This window comes from Palaemon carinicauda, chromosome 1 (genome assembly GCF_036898095.1).
Source record: "Palaemon carinicauda isolate YSFRI2023 chromosome 1, ASM3689809v2, whole genome shotgun sequence".
Taxonomy (NCBI): domain Eukaryota; kingdom Metazoa; phylum Arthropoda; class Malacostraca; order Decapoda; family Palaemonidae; genus Palaemon; species Palaemon carinicauda.
Window position 1 is genome coordinate 251,602,874 of NC_090725.1, and position 27,940 is coordinate 251,630,813.

At 40.3% G+C, this 27,940-nt stretch overlaps 1 protein-coding gene across 1 annotated transcript in view; it reads right to left on the reverse strand.

The window, feature by feature from the left end:
- Positions 1 to 27,940, reverse strand: part of LOC137655236 (glutamate receptor ionotropic, kainate 2-like) — a 240,098-nt gene that overhangs the window by 33,110 nt on the left and 179,048 nt on the right. The window contains exon 8 of the mRNA XM_068389123.1: positions 13,936 to 14,153. Coding sequence (XP_068245224.1) covers positions 13,936 to 14,153 — 218 coding nt within the window. The remainder of the gene's footprint in view (positions 1 to 13,935; positions 14,154 to 27,940) is intronic.

Below are 27,940 nucleotides of genomic sequence, written 5' to 3' on the forward strand. Positions count from 1 at the left end.
AAAAAATAGCAAACCCTTTCTATACGGACTTACATCATCTTCCGCTCCTCTTTGAGCTTCTCTAGCATCTTCCACTTCCTCCTCCCAGTGTGCAGGCCAACCACAGGGATAAAGGTAAGGGAGTGTTATTATGTATTACTTATTGTCTACTAGTATTGTATTAAGTGTACACTACTGTATAGGGTAAAGGTATTTGTATGCATAGGGTGAAGTAAATTATGAATGGTAAAGGATTGTTTTCTCTTTTTTAAAGTATATAATACATATACATTATGAACGTACATATGTATGTATGTATGCATGTATATATGTAAATCTGACTTTTGACAAATTGTAAGACCAGATCTCATTTATAACTCGAGGACCTCCTGTAATAGCCAAAAATGCTACTGAGGAAGCAATTTTTCTTAGATCATAGAGTATTGGGATGGAGAAAGGATCCTGCACTACATGTTTCAAACACCCGAACATTATAACGGTATTTTCTTTTTTATTGTATATCTTGCTCTACGCCTCTCTGTTAACAGAACCAGTTTAAGCCTGTCTGTTCTTGAATTGATCTGCTTGAAATTTTGTGACCTTCTTCCACAGAAACTGTTGTTATAAAAGCTTGCTGTCTATTGAAATAAAAGTTAGTTGCAGTCATCACCTCTCAGTTATCACCTAACTGGTGCCTAGCACATTGGTGACCACCGGAGTGTCCAGCTCCCTCCTGCCTTCCCCCTCACTGCTGATGTCTTACTATTTAATGATGCCACCCTCTGACACTGACTAATATCAATGCCACTCCCCTCGAAATACTGTCCTTCGACAGCAGAGAAACGTTCGCCTGGTTCCACCATGCTGAAGTCCAGTTTTGCATTAAGAGCACAATTCAGTCGAGCAACAAAGCAGATTACGTTCTTGCGGCAATCCACGAGGCCACTTTCCCAGTAATCATCTATTGGCTGTGCGAGTAAGGGGATACCCTAATAATGTATGACATCCTCAAATCATACCTTCTGGAGCAGTAACCACCATCCCCAGCCGCCAAAATAACAAGAGTTTTTATGTTCTCTCAACACCCATTGGAGAACCAAAAGGTTTTGTTCGACCTCAGGGAAATGACCAGTACTGTTCGTCTGAAACCTGCTGCAAAAGGCTCTGCTTGTGAAGTAAATCTACTTCATGCCCTTTGGGTACTGCACCTATCCAAACTTGTACGTGCTGCCATCTCTGATGTTGATATTTTGCCCATGAAGGACCTGATGACCAATGTTGATGCCCTTTTGGACAGCCCCTTCACCATCTTCAAAACCTCCATCTACGCCTCCACTCCTGACGAAGTGGGAAACTATTCAACATCGACCGAAGCTGATGTGAATGCAATAGGACACAGACACCCACCCTGTTGTGCCAGAGCAGTGACGTAACCACCCACCACCCACCAATGGCTCACGCCCCAACCAATGACCTCTACAGCCACTTCATAATGTCCATTGGCTACAGTTATGATTCTACCATTCCAGATTAGAGGCTGCTGCAAAAAGATATACAAATGGTTGTCAGTGGCCAAAACACTTGTAAGTAGGCCATTGCTCTTGGCGGTGGCCTACCCTGTCACTAATCTTTGTTTTTACATGATATAGGTAAGGGGGTGCAATTTTTGGTAGACACGGGTGCTTGCCGTACTCTTCTGTCAAAGCCACTCTGCAGGACAAGACGTAGTCTGTCTAAGTCTACAACCATTTGCCTGATAGCTGGCAACGGATCTGTGATATCCACTCATGGTTATGAAACCCTCACATTAACGTGTGGAAGCGCCAAATATAGATGGAAGTTTCTCGTGGCTGACGTCACATTGCCAATTCTCGGTGCGGACTTCCTCTCACATTTCCAACTCCTGGTTGATGTCATTCACCATCCGTCAATTAACTCGGATTCAAACTCATCAACACCGCTCCAACACGCCCCTCCAACCTTGCTCTCCAATCAGTGCACCCACGGATGCATATGCCCACTTCCTCAAGTCGTACTCAGAAGTTTTCTGTCCAGAACTTTGTCAAATACCCACGGTTTCTACTAAACAAAGTATTTATCACCATATCAAGATGACAGGGCCACCAGTTTTTGCCAGATTCAAGCATTTGACACTGGATCGTTTGGCAACCGCTAAACAAACGTTAGCCAAAATCGAAGAAATGGGCCTTTGCCATAAGGCTTTAAGCCCATAGTCGTCACCCTTACACATTGTCCTGAAAAAGATGGCTCTGTATCCGTGTGGGGATTAGAGGCGTCTGAACATGCAAACAGAACTAGATCCCTAACCCCTCCCAAACATCACCAACGTAACCTCCTACTTGCACTAAGCGAAAGTTTTTTTTCGATGCGCTACCTCCAAAAGGGCTATTACCAGGTGCCCATGAACCCAGAAGACATCCCCAAGACCACCATCACCACCCCCTTCGGTACATACACATTCAATTACTCCTGTTTTAGCCTTCCTAATGATGGGGCCACTTTTCAACACATCACGGATGGCATCTTAGGGGAACTCCCTTGTTGTATATTACATAGACAACATACTTGTGTTCTCTTCCTCTAAAGAGGAACACCCCAGTCACCTAAGCATCATGCTCAAATTCCTACAACAGAATGACATTGTAGTCCGGTACGACATGTGTACCTTTGGTGTCAATGAAGTATCGTTCTTAGGGCACCACATCACTCCTGAAGGAGTCCACCCCCTCCCTAAGAAGGTAGCAGCTGTTCAGAACTTGTCCACGCCCTCAACCGTCAAAGTGCTGCAAGAATTTTTGGGCATAACCAATTATTTTCCCCATTTCCTGCCAGCCATCTCCGACACTCTTTCATACCTCTACGCCTCCTTCAGGGACAAGCCAAAAAGCCTGAACTAGGGACCCCCTCCAAGAAGTGGCCTTCTGTAACACAAAGAATGCCTTATCAACTGCTGCTGCTCTCACTTTTCTTGTGCCACATGCACCTCTCCTTTTCTCCACCAATGCCAATGACGTCTCTATTGGTTCGGTACTCGAGCAGGTGGTCAACAGCTCGACCAGCCCATCGGCCTTCTTCAGTAGATAATTTTATAAGGTGGAATCCAGCTACTCTGCCTTGGCTTGGGAATTGCTGGCGGTGCACTTGGCTGTCCGTCAATGCCACTTCTTGGAAGGTACACCCTTCGTCATTCGCAAGGACCACAAGCCTTCACTCAACAGTCCTACGTCTGATCCTCCTGTCAACGCCGATATCTCTATGCCGTGGTTATATACAATTGCATCCTTCAACATGTCCCTGGGAAATTGAATCCCGTTGCCAATGCCCTATCAAGAAGAAAATTGGCTGTCATTCACCTGGGATTGGATTACAACACCTTGGCAGAAGCCCAACGAAAAGATCCAGAGTACAAAGCATGTAGGACATCCTGCTCATCCCTTCATTGGGAAGACGTCCCCTCGACGACGACTCCAATGCCACCCTCCTCTGTGACGTCAGTACTGGTAGACCTACACTATGTATACATGCTTTCATGTGCCGACAGGTGTTTGACTTTATTTGTGGCCTTTTACAGCCCTCTAGCCATTCTACTGCGCAGCTAGTGAAGACAAAGTTCATTTGGCATGACATTACTAAGGATGCTAAGGCTTGGGCCCGTGCTCGTACTTCATACCAAACTTCAAAATTACATTGACACATAGATTCAGCATTGGGCCCCTTTCCTCAATCTCAGTGCTATTTTGCCCACATTCACGTTAATGTTTCACGTTAATGTTGTAGGTCCCCTACCCAAATCACAAGGACATTGCTACCCTATAAGGACAGTGAGACGAGCTATCACCAATAACTGACGGTTTATTCAAACAGGTGCGAGAATATAATACAAAGTGCGGACGGAAATGTAGCATGCGCGCTGGCGCCAATCGTGCTTGAACCAACTGCCAAAAAAAGTGTGTTTCTTCACACGTACAAATACTCGAAATACAAGTCAATAAAATAATGTAATGAAATGAGAAATACATGAAATTGTAGCTCTGAGGGAGCAGAACAAATATATACAATTAGCCACAGTGTGGCGAAAGGAGAATTCAAATGAAATGGAGAATTCGATGAGAATGCTGAACGACAGAGGGAGCGATGTCCTTACAAGTACTCCCTCCCCAAGACATCAGGTGGCGTAGATGGCTGATGAGGCTAGTCTTCGTATCGTTTCGGGTGTCGGAGGGTTCCTCTTGTTTTTGAACAAAGGGGCGCGTCGGCGGTTGGCGTATGGATCGCTACCTCTCGTCGTCGTTTGTTGCTCTTCTTCTCATTGGGCGTTTTGTTTTGAGGTGGCACTCTGGATCTGCCAGGTCCTGCGGAGGCAGTGTCGCTTCCTTCGAGAAACGCTGGTTTCACGCGGTCTATTGAGACCCAGTCCTCTTGGCCGTGCACGTCGAGAAGGAAGGCTTTCATCGTTTTACTGATGACTCGGTAGGGGCCGCGATAGGGTCTGGTCAGCGGCTCTCGATGAGTGTCGACGCGGACGAAAACATATCCGCAGTCGTCCAGGTTCCTTGGCTTGAAATGCTTAGTTCTGTCCTGGTAAGTTTTAAGACATGGCCTGAACTTCCTGGCGATGTTCCTAAGATGATCCAGCTGCGTGTCGTCAGTTGATGTGGGAAAGAATTCGCTGGGAACTGCGAGCGCCTCTCCGAAAACCTTGTCAGCAGGCGATGGCTTGCCATCTGCGCGAGGGGCGGTGCGAAGGCCGAGAAGTACCCAAGGAAGTCGTGATTTCCAGTCCGCGTCGGTGCAGCTCGCCATCAGGGACGCGTTGAGGGCGCGATGAGTTCGTTCGACCATGCCGTTTGCTGTGGGGTTGTATGCCGTGGTGCTGTGGAGTGTGGTTCCCATCAGGTTTGCCAGAGCGAGCCATATCTCTGACAGGAAAGCGGGGCCCCTGTCCGTCGTGATGTTGTCAGGAACGCCAAATCTGCTCACCCAGCTCGACAAAAGGGCTTCGGCGCATGCTTGGGTTGTAGCTTCGGTCATCGGTGATGCTGTCAACCACCTCGTGGAGCGATCGATGATTTTCAGCAGGTAGCAAGCATATCCCGAAGGCGGCAAAGGTCCCTCGACGTCAATGTGGATGTAACTGAAACGCCTTTACGGTTGGGGAAATTCACCTATCCGCGATTCGGTGTAACGGCTGATCATGCTTGTCTGGCAATTGATGCATGTCTTCGCCCATTCCTGGGCGTCCTTTTTGATCCCTGGCCAGATGAACTTCTCAGACAGGAGGCGAGCTGTGGCCCAAGGGTGTGAAAGTCCATGGATGATGTCGAATATCTTCCTTCTGCAGGAAGCGGGAATCCAGGAACGTGGGCGGCCAGTGCTAGTGTCGAAGAGGATGGTTACTCCTGCCGGCCCGAGGGGAATTGCAGTTATCTTGAGCGCAGATGGCCCCGTCAGGTGATCATGTGCTTCTTGGTCATTGCGCTGCTCGGATGCAAGGTCGGCGTAGTCAATTCCCAAGTGGATTGCGTCGATTTCAATCCTTGAAAGGGCGTCTGCGACTGGGTTTTTCTTTCCAGGAACGTAGCTTATAGTGCACCCGAATTCAGCGGTTGCTGCGAGATGTCGTTGTTGTTGGGAGGACCACGCGTCTGTCGATCTTGTGAAGGCGTGTACGAGGGGTTGATGGTCCGTCGCAATGGTGAAGGGTGTGCCCTCCAGGATGTGCCTGGGGTGGCGGACAGCGAGGTAGACGGCGAGGAGCTCCCTGTCGAAGTTGCTGTATCTTGTTTCGGCGGGTTTCAGCTTTCTGCTAAAGAATGCCAACGGTCGTGGAGAACCATCGACGAGCTGTTCCAGTACAGCTCCACAGGCGACGTTGCTGGCGTCGGTCGTCAGTCGCAGAGGGGCGTTGTTGTCGATGTAAGCATTTGCGAGGGCGTCCTTTGTCCTGGTGAATGCATATTGTTGTGGGGAACCCCACTCAAGTTTCTTTGCCTTTCCCTTCAGGACGTCGTCGAGGGGGGTCAGGGTCTGTGCGATGTTGGGGATGAAGCGCCTGTAGTAATTGACCATCCTCAGGAACTCCTGAAGTTGGCGGGTGGTCGTAGGTGTCGAGAACTTCCTGATGGCGTCCACCTTGGCTGTCATGGGTTTTACCCCACTCGAGGACACGCGATGACCGAGAAAGTCTACTCCTTCAGCGCCGAACGTGCATTTATCGAAACGTACAACCAGGCCATTCTCCTGCAGGCGTTTGAGAATGGCGCGGACGTGTCGGTTGTGGTGGTGTCCTCCTTGCCAAAGCGTTGATCTCGTCGCTGTCGTTAGGAGGCGTTGCTGAAGATTCTATGGAAGAGCAGCTGAAGGAGGAGAACGAAGACGATACTGATGATGCCCCGAGGCGGGATGCTTTGGAAGCCTCGTGGAGATTCTGAGCCTTCGACAGGAGTTCGTTCATCGGAAGCGTGTCGGCGTCCGTCAATTGGGCCCTCACGTCCTGCGGCAGGCGTCGAAGGAAAATCTCGCGAGATAGGAAAATCTCGCGAGATAGGAAAATCTCGCGAGATAGGAAAATCTCGCGAGATAGGAAAATCTCGCGAGATAGGAAAATCTCGCGAGATAGGCTAATCTTGCGAGATAGGCTAATCTCGCGAGATAGGCTAATCTCGCGAGATAGGCTAATCTCGCGCCGTCGGCCATTGCTGTCGGTCTCAGGAAGCATTAGCAGGCCGGTCAACTCGTCCCACGCCTCGACAGGAGAGGTGTCACCCATGGGTTTGCCGGCGAGATCCAGGACCTTCTGTGCCCTTGCTGAAACAGAGAGTGAGTAGAAACCAATTAGTTTCGTTCTCAGGTCGTCGTAGGAAACTTGGCCAGCTTGGGTGTCGAGCCATGGGGAAATCTTGTCGAATACCTCCTCTGGGATGGAGGTGAGAACGATGTCGGCCTTGGCGCAGCAGTCGCTGAGCCTAACAACTCGGAAGAGTACGTCTGCTCTCAGGAACCAGGAAGCGGTGTTGTGTTGAGAAAACGGCAGCAGTTTGACTTTGGGCATGGAGGCGAGGCCGTTGGGCATGATGGGCTGGTTGAATCCGCCATTGTGGTCAGTCGACGAGTCGGCGAAGAGGTGAGAAGCTGAGATGTCGGATAAGCTCATCCTACTGCCTTACAAACACACTGAGGTGTGGGAACACCAAAAGCCGAAGCTCACGCCTAAGGTAACGGAGTAAAAGAAGGTAGCACGGCCGTAGTGAGTCCGTTAATGGCAAAGCCAAAACTGCTGATGCTACTTCAACTCCGGGGTCACTAGTTATAAGGACAGTGAGACGAGCTATCACCAATAACTGACGGTTTATTCAAAGAGGTGCAAGAATATAATACAAGGTGCGGACGGAAATGTAGCATGCGCGCTGGCACCAATCATGCTTGAACCAACCGCCACAAAAAGTGTGTTTCTTCACACGTACAAAAACTCGAAATACAAGTCAATGAAATAATGTAATGAAATGAGAAATACATGAAATTGTAGCTCTGAGGGAGCAGAACAAATATATACAATTAGCCACAGTGTGGTGAAAGGAGAATTCAAATGAAATGGTGAATTCGATGAGAATGTTGAACGACGGAGAGAGCGATGTCCTTACTACCCGTTTACCGTCATTAACCGCTCCACTCATTGACCTGAAGCCATTCCCATGGAAACTGCAACATCCGCCTCATGTATTTTCTACCTTACTTTCAGGATGGATAGTAACATTTGTTATCCCTGAGCATAATACTTCTGACAGGGGTACCACTTTCACCTTTCAATTGTGTACATCATTAATGAATCTCCTGGGAATTACCCTACATCAGACAACCACCTAATACCCTGCTGCCAACAGAATGACTGAACATTTTCATCGCACCCTCAAATCATCTTTGATGTCCCGCTGCAAGGACTCCAACTGGTCTACCTAGCTTCCCTGAGTCTTCCTGTGACTAAAAACCACTCCTAAAGATGCCCTGGATGTCTCAGCAGCTGAAATGCTGTATGGCGACCCATTGATCATCCCAGCCAAATTTTTTTCTGTCTATACCCTCCTCTGACAATCTTCAGTGCCTTCGTCACGTTGTGGGACAATTTACTCCATACTGCCAGACATACAATTCCCAGCAATACATAGCGTTACATCTGCACTCACCAACGCACATTTTCCTGTGCAAAGACACTAGCAAGCCACTGCTAACGGCCCCTTACACAGGCCTTTTCCTCGTGATCTGTCTTACGTCGAAAGCATTCTTAATCAACGTGTGGCAAAGAAGAATGGGTCTCCATTGAACGCCTAAAAGCTACGTATCTCCTGCCTGATAATCCACCTACAATACACCTCTCAAGAGCAGGGCGCCCTATTTCACATGTATGTCATGTTTAGGGGAGGGAGCCATGTACCGCACGTGTTTTGCACACTCGAACATTGTAAAGGTATTTCTGTTTTTTCTATATCTTGCTTTACACCTCTCTGTTAACAGAACTAGTTTAAGCCTGTTTATTCTTAAATTGATTTGTTTCACTTTTTGTGAGCTTCTTCCATTGACACTGTAGTTATAAAAGTTTGCTGTTTGTTGAAATAAAGTTAGTTGCATTAACCCAGCCTCTCAGTTACCACCTAACTGGCGCCTCGTACAATCCTCATTTTTAGTGAGGGAGGTCATTAGAATATGGATAGCCTCTGTAGAAAGGGACTTGTTGGGCTACGTATTCTGAAACAGACTACCTTCTGTAGGCATATATCTTGGGAGGTATGCCTGCAGTATAGATACTAGATATATGTTGCCATCCCTCGACAGTAAAGCTGTGATATAAAAAGGATCCCGCCTCTGAATAGCTTTTAATTTTTGGTTAAAAATAGGTCGGAATCAAGAGGTGGCCAGGAATAATGATGAGTAACTCCTGTTTTCTACATAATATTGCAAGTTTGGTGACTTGCTCCCAAAGCTAAAGTTAGTATAAAAATAACCTTCTGAAATAACTCTTTGAGAGAAACTGTAGCATTATCTAACTTGTTAAAAACTTTAAGGACCCTATCAAGAGACCAGGATACTGAAAGAATTGGCCTGGATGGCTGTTGTAAAGAAAAAGTGTGTGTAATATAGTGGAACATGTCCAATGTAGATTTGTATGATAGGATTTTTGATAGCATAAGTTTCCTTTCTTCAAAGAGATGGACTAGAAAGAAAGCCAATAAGTCCAGGTTACCTGGCTTGGGGAACTATCCTTAAAGAAGGTCATCCATGCTTTCCACACCAATTTGTATTGTCTGGTGGAGGAAGGCCTCTTATATCCCTTTAGATATATTACACGGTATAGTGAAGATTCTTCTCCGTAAGTACGGGACAGAATATCCAAGTGTGACGTTTCTGTGTTAGAAAGGAGGAAGTAAAGATATTCCGATTCTGTAATCTCTGATGCAGCCATGCTGATCAAAAAGGGTGCGACTTTTGAATTAGATGCTGAAGTAGTGGAAACCATAGGCTTTTGGACAACTGTGGTGCGACTGGCACTGCTGTCCCTGAAAATTTTAGACAAATCTTCAAAACTTTTAAAATCATGGGTGTTGGAGGAAATTGATTGAACATCCTTTGTTTCAGTCCAAGATCAGGGCACCCCTTGACACTTCCTAGGGATCCACATTCTGAGCTAAGTAAAACCAGAGTTTGCGATTCTCTTTTGTTTAGAACAGGTTCATTTGGAGATCTGGTATAATTTTGAGGATGTAGAACAAGCCGATTCAATGTCCAGTAGATGTCTGGACAGAGATTCCATACCACACTGAGGGAGCAAGAAAGATGAAATGAAGAGAAAATATGTCCTTTTCTCGAAGGAGCTTCATAATTGAAAAAATCATTGCATTCAAAGTTCTCAAGCAGGAACTCCTCTTCCAGAGACAAAAGATTGCCACCTGATTGTCTATGAAAATTTTAATATACTCTCAAGTTCCATCCTAGATTGAGCTTCAGCATCAGGAAAACACTCATGAGTTCCAACACATTTATGTGAAATACTCCAAATTATGGTGACCATTTCCAAAACACATAGGTCTCTTCTGAATAACCTCTACAGCTTAACTTGAATGCATCTGCATAGAGTATCATGGATACTGGGAAAGAGACCAACAGGACCAAATTAGAGACGGTCTTTCACGAGGTCCAAGGTCCAAGGATTCTTTTGCAATGGCTGGGCAACTCAGATCTCTATCTTGAGATACCCTCTAAGCTGCTCTCCTCCCCATCCAGTTAAGGTCAGAAATGGGTCGACTATTGAGGCGAATTCAAGGATGCCCGAGATCTTCTCCAGTTGGCGCCTGGAGCAGAAACAACTCCTAAGAAAACAGTCGACTTTCAGAAGGATTCTTTTCTCAGTTGCTTTTGGGAGGCCTAATATGGCTTTTGTCATGCTCCATGCAGGCCTAGTCAATGGAATATCCTTTCTAGAACTAATTTTTATCTTTTGAAAGTGACCAAGAAGCTTCAGTACTGAAGAACTAACAGGAACAAATTTGTATATGTGATGCATAGCTCTCTCTCGTTTCAACCAAAACAAGCCAGTCGTCCAAGCAAGTAATGAGATGAACTTATTACAATCAAATTAGTTTGAACCCTTCCTTTGCCACTTCATGAACACCCTTAGAGCTACATTGAGCCTGAAGGGCATCACTTTGAACCTGTACGAACTCCTCCCACGTAAAGCCAGGGACGTGCCAATAAACATCTTTGAGATTTATGGTACAGGTCTAATCTTCTAGGTGTAGTCATTAGCTGCCATGTGTAACAGACATTATCTTAAATGCGTCTCATCTGATATGCTTGTTAAGATGGCACAGGTCGAAGATCACTCCTCTCGTGGGAGTCTTTTTTCCAATACACTGAAAAGTCTGCCCTGGAATATTAGAAGATCGGCATTTCTCTATGGCTAATTTTTCCAGCATTTTGCTAACAAAGAAGTTGAATTCTATGGATTTTGCCTAGAAGAATTTGTTCTGTGGGCAATTTGGAGGTCCATGACCAATCCATAACTTTTGAGACTATGCTTTGTCCCCACTAAGAAAAAGTTTAACACTTGAAAATGTTGGAGAAGACTCCCGACCTGTGAACTTTCATTGATGAGGTATTTTACATTTTTGAAAAGAACCATTACTCCTCCCTCCTTTCAGCTGCCCCCAAGTGCTCATTTGTCTCTGAAATAATGCTGAAGCACTTGGAGATTGGGGCTCCGTTTGAGTTGGTTGCCTTCTACAGTGTCCACCTAAAGGAATTTCTCTGACAACTGGAGCAGTGTAGCTTGTGGGTGTGATATTGATCTCTTCCTGGGTTATCTTGGGAGATCTTGATGGTCCTGTTTAAAGGTCGAAATCTTATAATTGAAAGTTCTTCCTTTTCTTGGGAGGGACTGAAAGCTTTTTTGCCCTCTCTGTAGAAGTGAAGTATTAGCTGTATGGGAATTAGCCTTTGCTTTATCCATTAAGGATTGAGAAAAAATAGATGCACATGAAAAGCTGCGGTATAGAAACTCCTCCACCTCTACCCTCTCCATACCAAAATTAGCCCATACATGACATATGATCTCAAAGTTTGCTTTGACAAAGTTCTGTTAAGCCTCATAAGTAGGCTTGCACAACAAATTTACCAGAGCTGAACTGGTGTCCGATATCCTGCCCTCCGTTCCACAGCACCCACTAGACATGACAGACATTTGACTAATGAGTGTCTGTTGGGCACCAAGCGCTGCTGTCCTAAGATACTCTGGAATGGAAGGAAAATCATGTCCCAATTGGGATATGCCCATACAAGACACACATTTATTTGGGAGAAAGACCTCATGAAATTCACCAATGTCTATGAATCCTTTTAATTCCTTTGGGTAGACACTAAAAGGGGATAAGTTTTATGGAAAAGGAGGAACTTCCATTTATCAACATATCCTTCATAGACCTAAAACCCATCTTTACCATTTTGACCGGGAAGGAAGACTTCTCGACTGATGCTGTTATCCTGCTAAATAGTTAAGAGCAGAGTTGAGCACTAACGGTAAAATCTCTTTGGAATTAAGCTGGGGGAAAATTCTAGTGGATGGTTCATTGATATGCCAATATGATTGAGGAAATCATGCATATTTTTAAAATTCCCTGTCATCGAATGGAATTAGAAGCCTCTTGTGCAATAAAATATTCAATTCAGGTTAGCAAGCACATAATTTGCTCAAATTCCAGAGGTGTCTTGCTAGGTCTCCTAAACATTCATGGGGTATACCTCCCCCACCAATTCCTTCCCTTACTGAGCCAGGAAAACTAAAGGTTAAGGCACAAGAGAGTCCCCAAACTGGGACAAGAGTAGAACAGGAGGAACGGTTAAGCTTATATAAGCATGGAAGGAAATTGAATGGGGCCACCATGGAGGGAGCAGATTCATGACTCCCCTACTTGGGCTATACTTGAGGCGTTCACTAAAGATGCAAGGTGACCAAGCCCAAAAGGGACGGTAGCTTGCCTAGCAGAAGCTTGAGTTATTGCTGAACTAGTTTGATGGTTAACCCCAGGTAAGCAACCAAAGGCTACCTCAAGAAGATGACTATTTGGGGTCTACATCAACCTCTGACTAAAGCTCTTCTACTTGGTTGGGACACAGTCCACCCTTGACCCCCTTAAAAGAAAAAAAAACCCAACTAACGATTCCAATGTTGACCGGCAGATAAGATCTCAAGAGTTCCTTACTAAACAAATACTATGAGGACCTCGAGATCTTAGCAAAACCTTACACCTACATGAAAATGAGAAAAACAGAACTCTTTTTCAATCCTCCTGCTAATGAATCCCTACTTTTTGCAGCATGAACCCATTACAGGAAGATAAGAAAATTTATAAGGTCAAAAGCACTGTCCAAAGAGGCACAACACACTATGATAACTGCAGCAGGCATGGCACCATCTTGGATCGGTAAGATTACCACACCTAACTTTGTTAAACTTAACTTTCTTTTCACTAACCTGTAATTGAGACTTCCTAAATGAAAATAATCATTAGTGATCCTCATGGGTAGCTTACCTTCCTCAATCCAAAAGGTATCACACAACTACTTGGCATTACATTTGAACATAAAAGAATTAAGACTAGAAGAAGACTAACTTGATTAAAACAACCAAGGCTAAACCTTCGCTATATTCTCTATTGTTGTGAATGGATGTTGCATTACGAATGTAATTTCTATAGGTCGACCGCACATAATCTTTTCCTTCTTATAATTTTCTTTAATCATCTTGGGGGCCATGTCATGATACTGTTAACTGTACCACACATCACAAAATATCCTCATGATGAACGACTGCAAACGAAAAAAAAAAATGAAAAAAAAAAAAATAAAAGAAGATCCCAATAACGCACGAAAGAGAGGATTCATCTACTAGTACTGCTCAGAGAGTGAAAGAGTTACTCTCTAAGCATGAGACTGAAGTTTTTCAGCATAAGATGTGCTGTGACAGATTCAATGGAGCCTGAATCCGTAGGTCTTTCTTATATTTATTAACTTCATGCTGTGCACGTTGACATACTAGCCCTGGCGCAGGGAGGACAGTATTTATTTGGCATTTTATTGTCCTATTGATTTCTACTGGATTCACTGTTCTACCTTTTCACAGGAAAGTTCTTGGACACCACAGAATATCAACCAATTTATTCTTAAAGTCACAAAACTTTATCATTGCCCTACTGTCAGACTAGTCAAGGTTTTAATCCCAAATTAAAATCTACATTTTTTTTTACTGTCCTCCCATGTGATGAGTATTACCAATTAAATCAATTTCAATGCTAAAAAATATAAGAAACATGAAAAACATGTCTCACAGTATTTAATAACTAAAGAATTACATTCCCCCAAAATTAGAAATGATTGAAACCAAAACCTTACCAGAAATTCTTCTTGAATGGATATATCTCTCGCAAAGCCAAATCCATAATTTTGACTTTTAAGGAGATCCTGTAAACTAATGATGCCATTGTTGTTGGACGACACAGTAAGAAGAGACACGAGGGCACTGGTGTAGTGAGCATAAATGAGTAATGTTGACAGGAATATGGAGATGAATACAATACGTGTTGAAGTACTTTTCACCTCCAACCAGGATCCTGGATAAAAAAATAAAATAGATTTTTAATCAACACTATTATTTCCATACTTACCATTAAAAAGCAAAAAGTTATTAACTATAAATGACCTCAAAATAAATATAAAATATGCTTAATTTTTTTTATCTCTTGCTGCTATGCAACATTTCCCTCCTCTGAGGGACTGCTAAACCGTCACACACCTGCCATATCCAGAGAGTGGAAGACAAGGAGTGTCAATTAAGTACCATGACAAAGAATTTGATTCAGATGAGTAAAGTCATTAAATTTAATCTAAAATATCACCAAACCTTAAGTGGGAAAGAAGGTGAGATATCATTTACTTTTTAAAGGTAGTATTGGAATAACTTTTAGTTTAAAATCCTGTTTATTTCTGTGAATCTCACCTTTAAAAAGTAAAATGATAGATTACACACTTCTCAGATGGAGGAACAATGATACACAAAATACTTATAATCCTTGATATACTGTAATCACTTTTAATGCTAAAGAATGAATATAGAAAGGCGAAGTAAGATATCACCTTTAACTCAAATCTACCACTCAAACTAATGCTACAAACCATTTGACATTTATTTCACTAACTTTTTCTTTACATTAACATTTTTAATCATGCTACTGTATTCTAAACTGTGGTAGAGAATACAGTAGAAAGGATATTGTATAGAAAATTGATCATTAAAAAGAAAAGTATTATTCTCCGACACGTAAAATGAAAAATAAAACATATCAATCTTCACTCCTAAATTGTGTTATCTTCAAAATATCCCCTGCTGAAATTATAAGGCCAAGACTAAACACTTATAAATTTCCACAAGTCTCTCTTAAAATAATTATCAATTACAAATTCATTACTCCGTTGTGCTGCTATCAGAAATTCTGTAAATACAATTTTTTGATACAGGCAAAGAATTTTCGAATAAATTGAAATAAACTCCAATTATGAGTGACTTTAATAAGGAAATTATCATTTTAGACACCAGTCTATTATGAAAAATTACTTGTCCATAAAACCAATTTGCTAGTGTTTTTCATAGCATTTGCATTGCTCTAATAGGTCATAAAACCTGTAATCCAATTGTCTGTCAATCATATTAGCCTAAAATGGAAAGGTACAACCCCCAGTAGGTGTCTTAATTAAATATAAAATTTTGTTCCGAGTCAACAGAGAAAAATTTATTTAAGATTGCTTTCCCATGAGCCATAGCAATGTTTGAGAGCATGCATAATACTAAAAAAAATAATAATTCTCTCAGTCAAAGCTAATACCATCAGAAAAAGGATTTTACTATTACTTCATTTACTTTGAGTTAAGCAGTGTTCAAGGGTCATAATTTTTTTTTTCTTGGAATATGTAAAATCATTCAACTTCCCTTTGGTCTTATTATTTCAAAGGAGCTTCTCAATTATGAATGTTTTAGATAACTTTTCTATACTATTCTCAGTAGACAAGTCAAATATAACATTCTGAAACCAGAACCAAGTCCAATGTAAATAGGTATGATGAAGGTAATAATCTGTACTGTTGGTTGCAATGTGACTTTCGCAAAAACCTTGGAGCGTGTGATGACCTTACAATTTCCAATATTGTGCAAAAATCCCTCGATTGTGGCTAGGAAGTTCATATGATTGGCCTTGATTTTAGTGTTACCTTTGACCGTGTTAATCATGAAGTCCTTATTTTCAAACTCATTTAGCATTATTTTTGAATGTTTAAGTATTATACTGCAGAGTAGTTTTTGATGGGTACCATGGTGAGTAAAGGAATTTAATGCCTGGTTTTCATGGTAGTGTTCTTGGCCCATTACTTTTCAAAATATACTATATATATATATATATATATATATATATATATATATATATATATATATATATATATATATATATATATATATATATATATATATATATGTATCATTTCCTCCTATGCCTATTGACGCAAGGGGCCTCGGTTAGATTTCGCCAGTTATCTCTATCTTGATCTTTTAAATCAAAACTTCTCCATTCATCACCTCCTACTTTGTACTTCATAGTCCTCAGCCATGTAGACCAGGGATTTCCAACTCTTCTAGTACCATGTGGGCCTCAGATGAACGTTTGGTGAACTAATCTCTTTTGGGGAGTGCAAAGAGCATGCCCAAACCATCTCCATCTACCTCTCATCATGATCTCATCCACATATGGCACTCGAGTAATCCCTCTTATAGTTTAATTTCTAATCCTGTCCTGCCAATTTAACTCCCTAATCTACTAAATCTATAGGAGGTTGTCTCATTGTCATATCATGACTCATGTCCATATAGTAACACCGATCTCACTATATATATAGTGTGATTTTTTTATGTAATTTCAGGCGATTTGATTTCCAAATTTTACTTAACCTAGCCATTGTCTGATTTGCTTTTTCAATCTTTCACTAAACTCTAATTCTAAAGACACTGTATTGGAGATCATAGTTCCTAAATACTTAAATGATTCTACCTCATTAATCCTTTCTCCTTCCAATGATATTTTATCTTCCTTTGCATATTCCGTTCTCATCATCTCTGTCTTTCTTCTTTTTATCTTGAGCCCAACCTCGTGTGATATTTCATGCATTCTGGTAAGCAAGCATTGCAAATACTGTGATGTTCTGCTAAAAAAGACAGCATCATTAGCATATTCTAGGTCTGCTAATTTCCTATTACCAATCCAGTCCAATCCTTTTCCACCATCTGCAACTGTTCTACGCATAACAAAATCCATGAGGAGGATAAAAAGAATAGGAGATAACACATTCACTTGGAGTACTCCACTGTTCACTGAAAATTTATTTGATAAGACTCCATAAACATTAACTTTGCGCTTGCTATGCTCATGGACGCCATGGTACAGTCTCAGAAGGCAATATGCTTACCTCGTCACATAGTGTTTCATTATTAGATGGTGTAATTCTTTTTCTAGAACTAACAACAGTACTAGGTCGATTATGTCTCCTGTGATAAATTTCCTCTAGATTTTAAGGCCTTTGCATAGCTGCTTGACTTATTCAGTAGTCTTTTAGTGTCCCACACTTATGTGTACTAAACTGGATTTGTTGAGGGCAGCTACTTCCAACTTATCTATCAGTGGATTAATGATTTGGGTTGCAGTTTTAACACCTGACCTCAAATAAACGCTATCCATGGTAAGATCTGGAGCAAATGCTACACCTTTTTTTCATTCTTCCAAGCTTTAGATGGGTGTCCAAATTTAAAACGATTAAAATATTGCAGAGGCTTCTGCTTGAAAGGTTGAACTTTAATCCTTTCATTTTCAATAATAATATGCAAAGGTACATCGGCATCCTAAAAAGTAAGGATAATCATCATTGTTCCAGGGACTTTATGTATTTTCCATAAATTTACTGGACACTTGGGCAGTATCTGCTCCTCTGTAAATTCATACAAGTCTTTACTGAAGACTACTACCCTTTCATAACTAAAATTTAGGTTGGGTTTGACATTTAATGCAATATCGTCACTACTAGTCTTCAGGTTGAATAGTAATACAGACTGTGTGCATAATTTTGCATGGATGAAATAACTATTTTTCCCATAATGAGATATCTCCAGGTGCGATCGTTCATACTTTTTTTCGTAATCACTTTCACATTTTGAAATAATTCCCTATTACCCTTTTGGGTTCAGTGACAAGCCACATTGGTAGTTATGGCTTTCTTTGGGATGGCATAACTATATTGACATCTTTTTCAAACCAATCAGGAGGTTAGTATACATCCAATTCCTTTATGACCTTATCACAAAGAGTTGTTAATTTCAATATTCATAATATCAAACTGCATCAAATGCTTTGTCATGACTATCAAAAGGTATCCATGAATCCAATTTTTCATCTTCGAGTCTCATCCTTATTTCCTTTATCAACCCATAGAACTTACATGCTTTATATATTTCACCATAATTTGTTTATAATGAATTTGGGTAATGTGAAGGATTCGCAATTTCCTCGTGTTACCCAAATTACTTGATTTTTTAACATGAGTAGAGTGATCCTTTTTAGTTCATTGGTTGTTAACAGAATATTTGTTAATCAAATTAGAAGAGGTCGCCAACAGGGAGAGTCAGCATATCCAGGGGATGGGGGATCGTAACTTAAGAGTCCATAGAGCAGGGGGTCGTGATTGGTTGGTTGGGTGATTGGTTATTTTGGTTTACCTGCCTGAGAATATTAAGAAGGTGTCATACACACACATATATATATACGTATGTATATATGTATATATATGTTTATATATATATATATATATGTATATATATATATATATATATATATACATATATATATACATATATAGGTATATGTATACAAATATATACACATATATATACATATACACATATATATGTATATATACATACACATATATACAAATATATATGTATATACATATATATATGTATATATATATATACATATACACACATATATATGTATAAATATATATATATATATATATATAGCATGTATATATATATATATATATATATATATATATATATATATATACTGTATATACATATATACACACACACACACACACACACATATATATATATATAATATATATATATATATATATATATATATATATATATATATAACATATATATATAATCTATATATAATCTATATATATATATATATAATATAAATATATATACAGTACATATATACAGTAGACCCCCACAATTTGACATTAATCTGTTCCGGAGCTGGGATCGTAAGGTGAAATCATAGTATGGGGGGCAATAGAATTAGCTAATGCGTGCAAAACCCCAGGTAAAAACATAAAAATTTTATATACATATTAAAAATTAGTAACCAAATAATGTAGTAGTACTACTTATATATAATATACATGTATATAATCGAATAACATTATGTATAAAAAATGTATAAATGAAAAATGAAATTTTATTTACCCTTGGAGTGACGTGACTTGAGCTGGTAGTGGGTTAAGGCAGAGGGGGGAGGAGACGGCAGATATAAAAACGTATCAATGCTAATTATGTTACACTTAGTAATAGATTTATCTTTATTAAACACTTAAAATTAAAAATGCTTTTTTTTCTATTATTTTTTCTTTTGAAAATTTTTGATTATTTTTTTTTCTAGGACCTAATTCTATACAGTAGCACTTCATCATCTTCGCTTTACTCTTTTATATCTTCGCTTTACTCTTTTTTATCTTCTTTTACTAGAATCACTCATATCATCTTTGCTTTCTGACACTTCTCTTTGGAGAAATATCTATCCAAAGAAGAATCTTTCTGACGACTCAAAATATTTCTAAAATGACTCGTGCATCTGTCATTAACATTGTCCATAAGACAACCTGAGAGAACTTTTTCTGGGTGTTTATTCTCAATGAATCTAGTAAAGTTCTCATAACAGATAGCTTCCCTTATTTCTGCCGATGTCGTTTCTTCTGTCTCCCCCACGTCCTCGCCACCACTAGCGTGCTGCTCCTCTTGAATGATGGTCATCTGTATAGCCTCCAACTCCTTCAAGTCTTCAGTCGTAAGCTCCTCCTTGTGCTCCTCGATAAGATTATCAATGTCAGCTTCATCGACCACAAGCCCCATGGACCTCCTGATTAAAATTATTTCCTCAACATCACCCTCAGGGGCAGGATCATCAACGGGCTCGTTTTCGCGTGAGGGTTCGAAACCTTTGAAGTCGCATTCTGCCACAACAGCTGGCCACAGTTTCTTCCATGAAAGTTCAAGGTGCGCCTCGAAACCCTTCCAAAATTCACGGAGAGTGAGTTGAGTACTTTCGGTCAAAGCATTTTCTGAATAGATGCTTCGTGTAAAGCTTCTTGAAGTTGGCAATCACTTACTGGTCCATAGGCTTGAGGAGAGGGATGGTGTTCGGTGGCAGATAAAGAACCTTGATGAAGGAGAAGTCCGGATGTATGCTGGCCTCGAGGCCAGGAGGGTGAGCAGGGGCATTGTCCAGTACCAGGAGACATTTCCGAGGAAGATTGTTTTCTTCTAAAAATTTCTTGACAGCAGGACCGAAGCAGACGTTTACCCACTCAATAAATATGGTCCTCGTGACCCAGGCCTTGGTATTAGACCTAAAAAATACTGAGAGCCTATCCTTCGTGATATTTTGTGCCTTGAAGGCACGAGGATTTTCTGAGTGGTACACCAGTAGGGGCTTAATTTTTAAGTCCCCACTGGCATTTACACTAAATGCGAGGGCAAGTCTGTCCTTCATCGGTTTATGGCCAGGAAGTTTCTTTTCTTCTGTTGTGATATATGTACAACGGGGCATTTTCTTCCAGAAAAGGCCAGTTTCATCACAGTTAAACACTTGCTGAGGAAAGTAGCCTTCTCTGGAAATGGATTCCTCAAACTTCTTGAGGAATTTGTCTACTGCTTTCTTGTCAGAACTGGCCGCCCCTCCATGCCTGATGACTGAGTGAATACCAGTCCTCCTCCAACAGCGATCAAACCACCCATGAGAAGCCTTGAACTCTGAAGGGGGGGGGGGGGGCTTGCTGCGACGTTCCTTCGTTTCCGTTGTCTCTCTGGGCTTCCACGAGATCGGCGAAGATGGCGCTCACCTTGTGCAAAATTACCGATTACGTGAGTGTATCACCAGCGATTTCCTTCTTTTTAATCAATAGTAGGAGTCTCTCCATCTCGTCGTTGATTGAGGTCCTTCCACTGGCAAGGACAGTCATGCCTTTATAAGACTTACTTGCTTTAATGGATTCCTTGTTCTTGATAATTGTACCAATCGTCGACTGGTTACGGCCAGATACCCTAGCCAGGGTAACGATGCGCGTGCCTTCTTCGTATTTCTTGATTATCTCCAACTTCGTTTCCATAGTAATTATCTTCTTACTTCTCCCTTTAACATCACTAGCAATCTTGGGACCCATGGCTAATGAATTAAAGTTTCAATTAAGCACTAAAATGCACAAAAAATATGATATCGCAAGCACTCACACGAGATCAAGTCTTTATGAAACACATGCGAGATTCTGAACTGAGCGCGCGATTAACAAAGGGAGAGAGAGGCAGCATCTCTTTCAGGAATTGTGGGAGGGATTTCAGCCAATAGCATATCGACATCTTAGTGACACCATGACGCCGACCAATAGCAGACCAGCATCTTAGTGACGTATGCTGTGATGCATATTACGACGTACGAGTGTGGTGTGAGGCGAGTGACTCACACAGTCATGTGCGCACTGACCGCCAAGTTTGAATTTTGGAATTTAATGCCGTAAGGCGGGGAAAATGCCGTAACAAAGGGACGAAAAACTTCGTATTCCACATTGCAATGTGAAAAAACGTAAGCCGGGGACGCCGTAACCTGGGGTCCACTTCTCAACTGTTTCACCACTACCTTTCATTCACCAGGAGTCAATGGCAACTGAAAATAAAAGGGGGGAGGGATTAAGCTTATTTTCAAATGCATTGGTAGGCATAATGGAAATACTGAACATTGATATACAATCAAATTTAATTATGAACAGAGTGATGAAGTGGTAACGCTACAGGGCAAAGAGGATGACGTCAATGAGGATGACGTCAATGAGGATGACGTCAATGAGGCACCTGTGCCCTCTCCTCCATCCACACCAAGCACTCCCACTACCAATTCTGTTGCTCCCTCGCGTACTTCCACCCCTGTCCTTTCATGTAGTTCGGGTGTTATTTCAAGGAAGAGGAAGCAAACTGACGAAATTGATAATGTGATGGCACTCGCTCTTATTAAACTCTCAACCCTTCCTGTTCCTAACAATCATTAATCGTTACTAGATATATCCAAGTTTGTTGATATTGAACTGAAGAACATGAGTGAAATGCAACAGAAGCTAGCCAAAAAACTAATATGCGATGTTCTTCACATGGGTGATATGGGTGAATTGACCAGGGACCATAGGATACAGCGAGTAGAGGTTTCTCACAGTTTCATGGCATGAAGTAGGAACTAAGAAGTTGTATAGGCTGTGTTTTGAGGTAGAAAGTCGTAGGTTACGTTTTGAGGTAGGAAATTGTAGGTATATTTTCTTTCTACGAATTTTTTTTTTTTTTACTTTTGTAGTAAGTTGTAGGCTATGTTTTCCATAAGATCTACTTTCTTTCTAAGGATTAAAATGTTTTGAACTTTTGTATCTCTTTAAAAAAATTTCTGTAAATTATATCCTAATCTTAGCATGAAGAAGTAATTTCATCATTTAAGTTTTTTAATTACCTATTTGTTTGTCATGATTGGATGCCATTTCATATCTATTTCTTCTCTCTAGTTTAATAATTTCTAAGTAGGATATTTTTTATACTTTCCCAAAATAATTTATAGCCACATACAGGTATATAGCCTACTATGTACTAGTATTATTTCCCTTGTAATAAAAATATCTGCATCCTTATCTCTATAATTTTGAATCTTGCCTTCAAATAATCCTCCCAATGGACATTATAGATGGCTTCACAGGTTTCGGGGATGATTAGAATGAAGCTCTGTTTTGAAATCCTGGTTGAATATTGGAGGCTTGTGTACAATCCTCCAGCTGCAAGAAAGCATAGTGTAGCCTTCAAACGAACTCCTGGTGTACGCTGTCCCCAAAACTGGTGTCCTGCTTATGAAAGTATGGTTCATTTTTTTCTAACAATTTATAGAATGCCGGGATTGGCATTCTTGTGTAATTTTCAAAGTCTGTTGGATTCTCTACTTGTAGTTCCAAAAACATTTGATTGAAGCTTCCCTTCAGAGGTCGCCGAAAAATCCACTGCCTACACCCCAAGGTTTTACGTTTGTTTTTCTAAATTTTTTTTAGCAGCACATAGAGCAACTATACTCCACAGTAGAGTCTAGAGTAACAATTCATTCGCATACATCTTCTCTCGATGAAAGCTGAACTGCAACCGGGGAGCTAGAGTACAAAAACAAGTGAGTAGTGTTGCATTACAGTTTAGTCGCTAGTAATTTTCTAAGATGCCACTACTGCTTCGCGAAGCTGATACATGAATCATAGTGTGTACTAGGCCATAGACAATCATGGACAAGAATAATCATGTTCATGAAGCTCGTGTGTGTAGATCATTGTGAGCAAAGATGACAGGCTCGAGAAGATAGAACTAGTGGAAAACTGTAATAAGAGAAGCAAGATCATAGGTATGAAGTTACTGCCCCAACTGGAGCAATCATTTCTGTAGTCATTATTAATGTGGTTCCAAAAGTTCAGGAGGGGGGGGGAATGAGGGTGGAAGTCCACATCTCAATCAGTAGAGTTCATGCGTGGTCACATACGATACCGAGCACTGGTAGCAGGCATGTAAACACCTGTAACTCGTATCAAAATGTATTCCTGGGGAAGGAAGCATTCCCAAAAAGTATTTCTCATCCTGCATACAAAACGAGAATGTTCTCGGATTATCTTCCAGAGTGAATAATTTTCTGGTACGTACCGTCTCTCCTATGCATACACATTAAAAGATTGGTTAGGATAGGTTCTCACCACTCAATTGAGCAAGGAGAACAATCTGAAGACCCCTGCACCTCTGGAAGATTTCTTCAGCAGCAGCTTCATTGGTCGGTCATATGTGTGGCAATGGTGTCACCGAAGCGACTCAGGAATATCCCAAGTCAGGAGAAAAATAAAAGTGGTTGCTAGCCTCCTGACCAGTAGTGTCTGTGCTTGGCCTTAATCTTACACGAGACTTAGCACTAGTAGCAGGAGCATGAGCCCTGTACTAAAACACCTGTCTGTTAGAAGGGTTAGATTTTGGCACTGTTGTCATGGGTAGATACAGTAATATTGAAAGAACATATTATCAAAATAGAAAAATCGTATCTCTTTTCAAAGTGTGTCTGCTGTGAGAAGGAATTCAGATAGTGTTGGGTAAAAGAGTTCATCACCTTAATCAATGTTATTAGCGCTTTGGAGACAAACCAAGCCTCGTGGAACTGTGTCCATATTGAAAAGGTATTTAGACAGTGTTTGGTCAGAGATGTCTTCACCATTAATTACTGTCGTCAGCCTTTTGAAGACGAACCAAGCCTTGAGGAAAATCCTGTTTCTGGAAAAAAGTGATTACGGGGGCTAGTCCAGATTGCATAAGAAATTTGTTCTAGAAGCTTCTAGGGCATAAATGAAGTGGGCGTTTTTAAAGAAACCAATCAAGATTTAGAATATTAGAAAACTCCTTACATGTATATGATAATTGACCATCATAACTAGCTCTGCCCATACATGGGTACATAAGCTTCCAAAAGAGATTGTCCAATAGAAATAGGAAAAATGTTCGGACGAGATACGATAATCTAAGAAGACCAAAAGTAAGACAGAACCAGGTTACGACCTTCCCTTCAGATGTTAAATATCTTATCATGTCTGAGACGAAGAGAAGAATTTGAGCAGCTAGCCCTCCCTGCTTGTGTTGAGAAGTAGCCAACACTACCTGCCGTCTACCCACCCTTTTAGGCTATCATAAAATTCTTGGAAAAACAATTGCTGTCCTATCTTGACCACCCCTTCTATGACGTCTTTGAATCTGAAGCTATGGTGCCAGCTTCACCCACTCTTCTACGACTTTTAAAGGGGGTCGACCGGCTAATGCCATTTTTTAAGGACAGGACTTAATAGAGTGACTTAGGACATCTCCAAACTGCATAGGATATTAGACTCTGACCTTCGGTTTTCTAACGCCAAGGCAATTTATTCCGAAAATTAGTGTTTTTCAAATTTTATATCCTCCCTTGATACTTAATATTAGGACCTGGGATTACTACCCTATATAGACCTGCTATAGACCTCCAAAAAAATAGAGTTATTTTTCTTAAAGCTTTTTTTTTTGCTGGATATAATTTTTTCTTTATTATGGTAAAAAAATAAACCCTATAAATCAAGGTAAAAAACTAAGAAAAAAGTATGAAACAAAAATTGGAAAATAGGGCTCAGTTTGATTGTTTTATAATGTCTTTCTAGGTTACATAACAATTTTGATGCCATATCTTTAAAACTAAGGGAGAAAATAGAATTTGAAGGTCATTAAGTATAGTTTTGAGATTTGAAGGTTCAAAGTTTTTTTTTTGCATTTTTACAAAGATAATATTAATAAATCATGATTATTATGAGTTTTATGTTCTTTTTTGGATACTAATAAACCAGAACAATGGTATTTATTATAATTCAACCACAAATGAAGATCCCTTTGCTCAATACAATATCTTGCTTCTTTAGGCTCCTGGTCACTCCCTCATCCACAACACACTTCTCCTTCACTAACTCTGCTAATATCGCCGATATTACCCTCTTCTGAACACTTATTAGAGCAAATTTTCTTCTTCATTATGTTAGCGAGATGTTGAAATTGTCTTTTCCTCTTTGGCATATCTTTAAAACTAAGGAAAAAGATAGAATTTGAAGGTCAATAAGTATAGTTTTGAGATACGGGCGTTCAAAGTTTTTTGTTATTTTACTAAGATAATATTATGAATTTTATGTTTCTTTTGGATATTAATAAACCAAAACAATGTTATTTATCATAATTTAATAAAAAATGAAGATCCCTCTGCTCAATATCTTGCTTGTTTAGGCGAAACGGTTGCTCCTTCAGCATCTCTCTCCTTCACTAACTCCTAATATCGCGATATTATCCACTTCTGAACTCTTATTAAAGCGAATTTTCTTCTTCCTTATCTTAGCCAGATGTTGAAATTGTCTTTTCCTCCTTGGCATGATGAAATTCTTGCCGAAACCAAGAAAAACATACGTAAAAGCAAGCGAATATTAGAGGTCAAAATCAAACGCATACTCTCTTTAAAATTTGTGCTAGCTCTGAAGGCCAATGGGTGTAATTACCAAGTAATACTTCGTCTTGTGACTCATGGAATCTATGCAGATGCCATTGGTCATAATCTTTTGTATTAAAATGTAATAGTTATCAAAATTTACGATAACAGAAGAAATACTGCATTTTCTTGTAGGGATCAATGTTTTTGGTTTATTGAGTTTATTTTACTAATTACCATGTAACTATAAAACTAAGGAGAATTTTGACAAAATATTTTTTCGCACATTTTCCATTGCCATACGAAGATCAGACAATTTATTTAGGATTTTGTGTTTTTCGTCCTATACCCCCATATATTAATATACCGACCGAGACCCTTACAGCGAAAAGCCTCCGTCTCAATTTCATCTTAGCAGCTGCATATAACTACAACCTTCCATTAAGTATTGCTTCACTTTAAGTAAAAGAAGTCACATTATTATTATTATTATTATTATTATTATTATTATTATTATTACTACTACTACTACTAATACCTAAGCTACAACCCTATTTGGAAAAGCAGGATGCTATAACACAAAGTTCTCCAACAGGGAAAAATAGCCTAGTGAGGAAAGAAAATAAGGAAGTAATAAACTACAAAAGAAGTAATAAACAATTATAACATATTTTTAAAACATTTTGTGAATAAATGTTTTTCTTTGAGTTTCTCTTAATATTCATTTCCCATATTTCAATTTCTCTTATTATTATTATCATTATTATTATCATTATTATTATTATTATTATTATTATTATTATCATTACTTGCTAAGCTACAACCCTAGTTGTAAAAAGCAGGATGCTATAAGCCCAAAGACCTTAAAAGGGAAAATAGCCCACTGAGGAAAGGAAACAAGTAAGAAAATTAAAATAAATATTTCCTTTATAAACTATAAAAACTTAACAAAACAAGAAGAAGAGAAATAAGATAAAATAATGTGCCCGTGTGTACCCTCAAACAAGAAAACTATAACCCAAGACAGTGTTAGACCATAGTACAGAGGGTATGGCACTACCCATGACTAGAGAACAATGGTTTGATTTTGAGTGTCCTTCTCCTAGAAGAGCTGCTTACCATAGCTAAAGAGTCTCTTCTACCCTTCCCAAGAGGAAAGTAGCCACTGAACAATTACAGCACAGTAGTTCACCCCTTGGGTGAAGAAGAATTGTTTGGTAATCTCAGTGTTGTCAGATGTATGAGGACAGAGGAGAATATGCAAAGAATAGGCCAGACTATTCGGTGTATATGTAGGCAAAGGGAAAGTGAACCATAACTAGAGAGAATGATCCAACGTAGTACTGCTTGGCCTGTCAAAGGACCCCATAACTCTCTAGCAGTAGTATCTCAACGGGTGGCTGTGCCCTGGTCAACGTACTACTTGTTATTGAATCCTTTACGTTTAGAGATTAAAAAAACCTGAAACAAAGATCCTCTAGGAAGGAGAAAAAAAGGTGCCCTTCCTTCACCCAACTGGGGGTGTATACTGTATGCTTAGCTGGTATGAGAGCCAAATACTGAGGTTTCTTCCCTTTATGGAACAACTCTTGGCACTCACTCAAGAACTTAAGAAGGGAGGTCTCCAGTACCTGACTCTTTCACAGGGAGAGAAATGTTTACAGTTAAGGTGGAATCACACTAGGCAGTTTTTTGCCAGTAGCTACCCAAAATAGAAAGCATGAGATGTTGTTTCTAGATATATTGGCAGCGAATTGGCTTACCTACAAGATAGAAAGCAGCGGTATAAAGTATGAGCATGACGCCAGATGTAAACACACAAGATGTCGGCAGAAAATAGGACTGCTCTGGCTTGGCAATCTTGGGTCCAACAAGCCTCAAGAGATAATAAAAATCTGCTTTGTTCATCCTTTGGTAGCTGTAGAATTCTTCAATTCACGTAACATACCCATAATACATATCACTGCAACGGTTGGAAAATTTCTTGC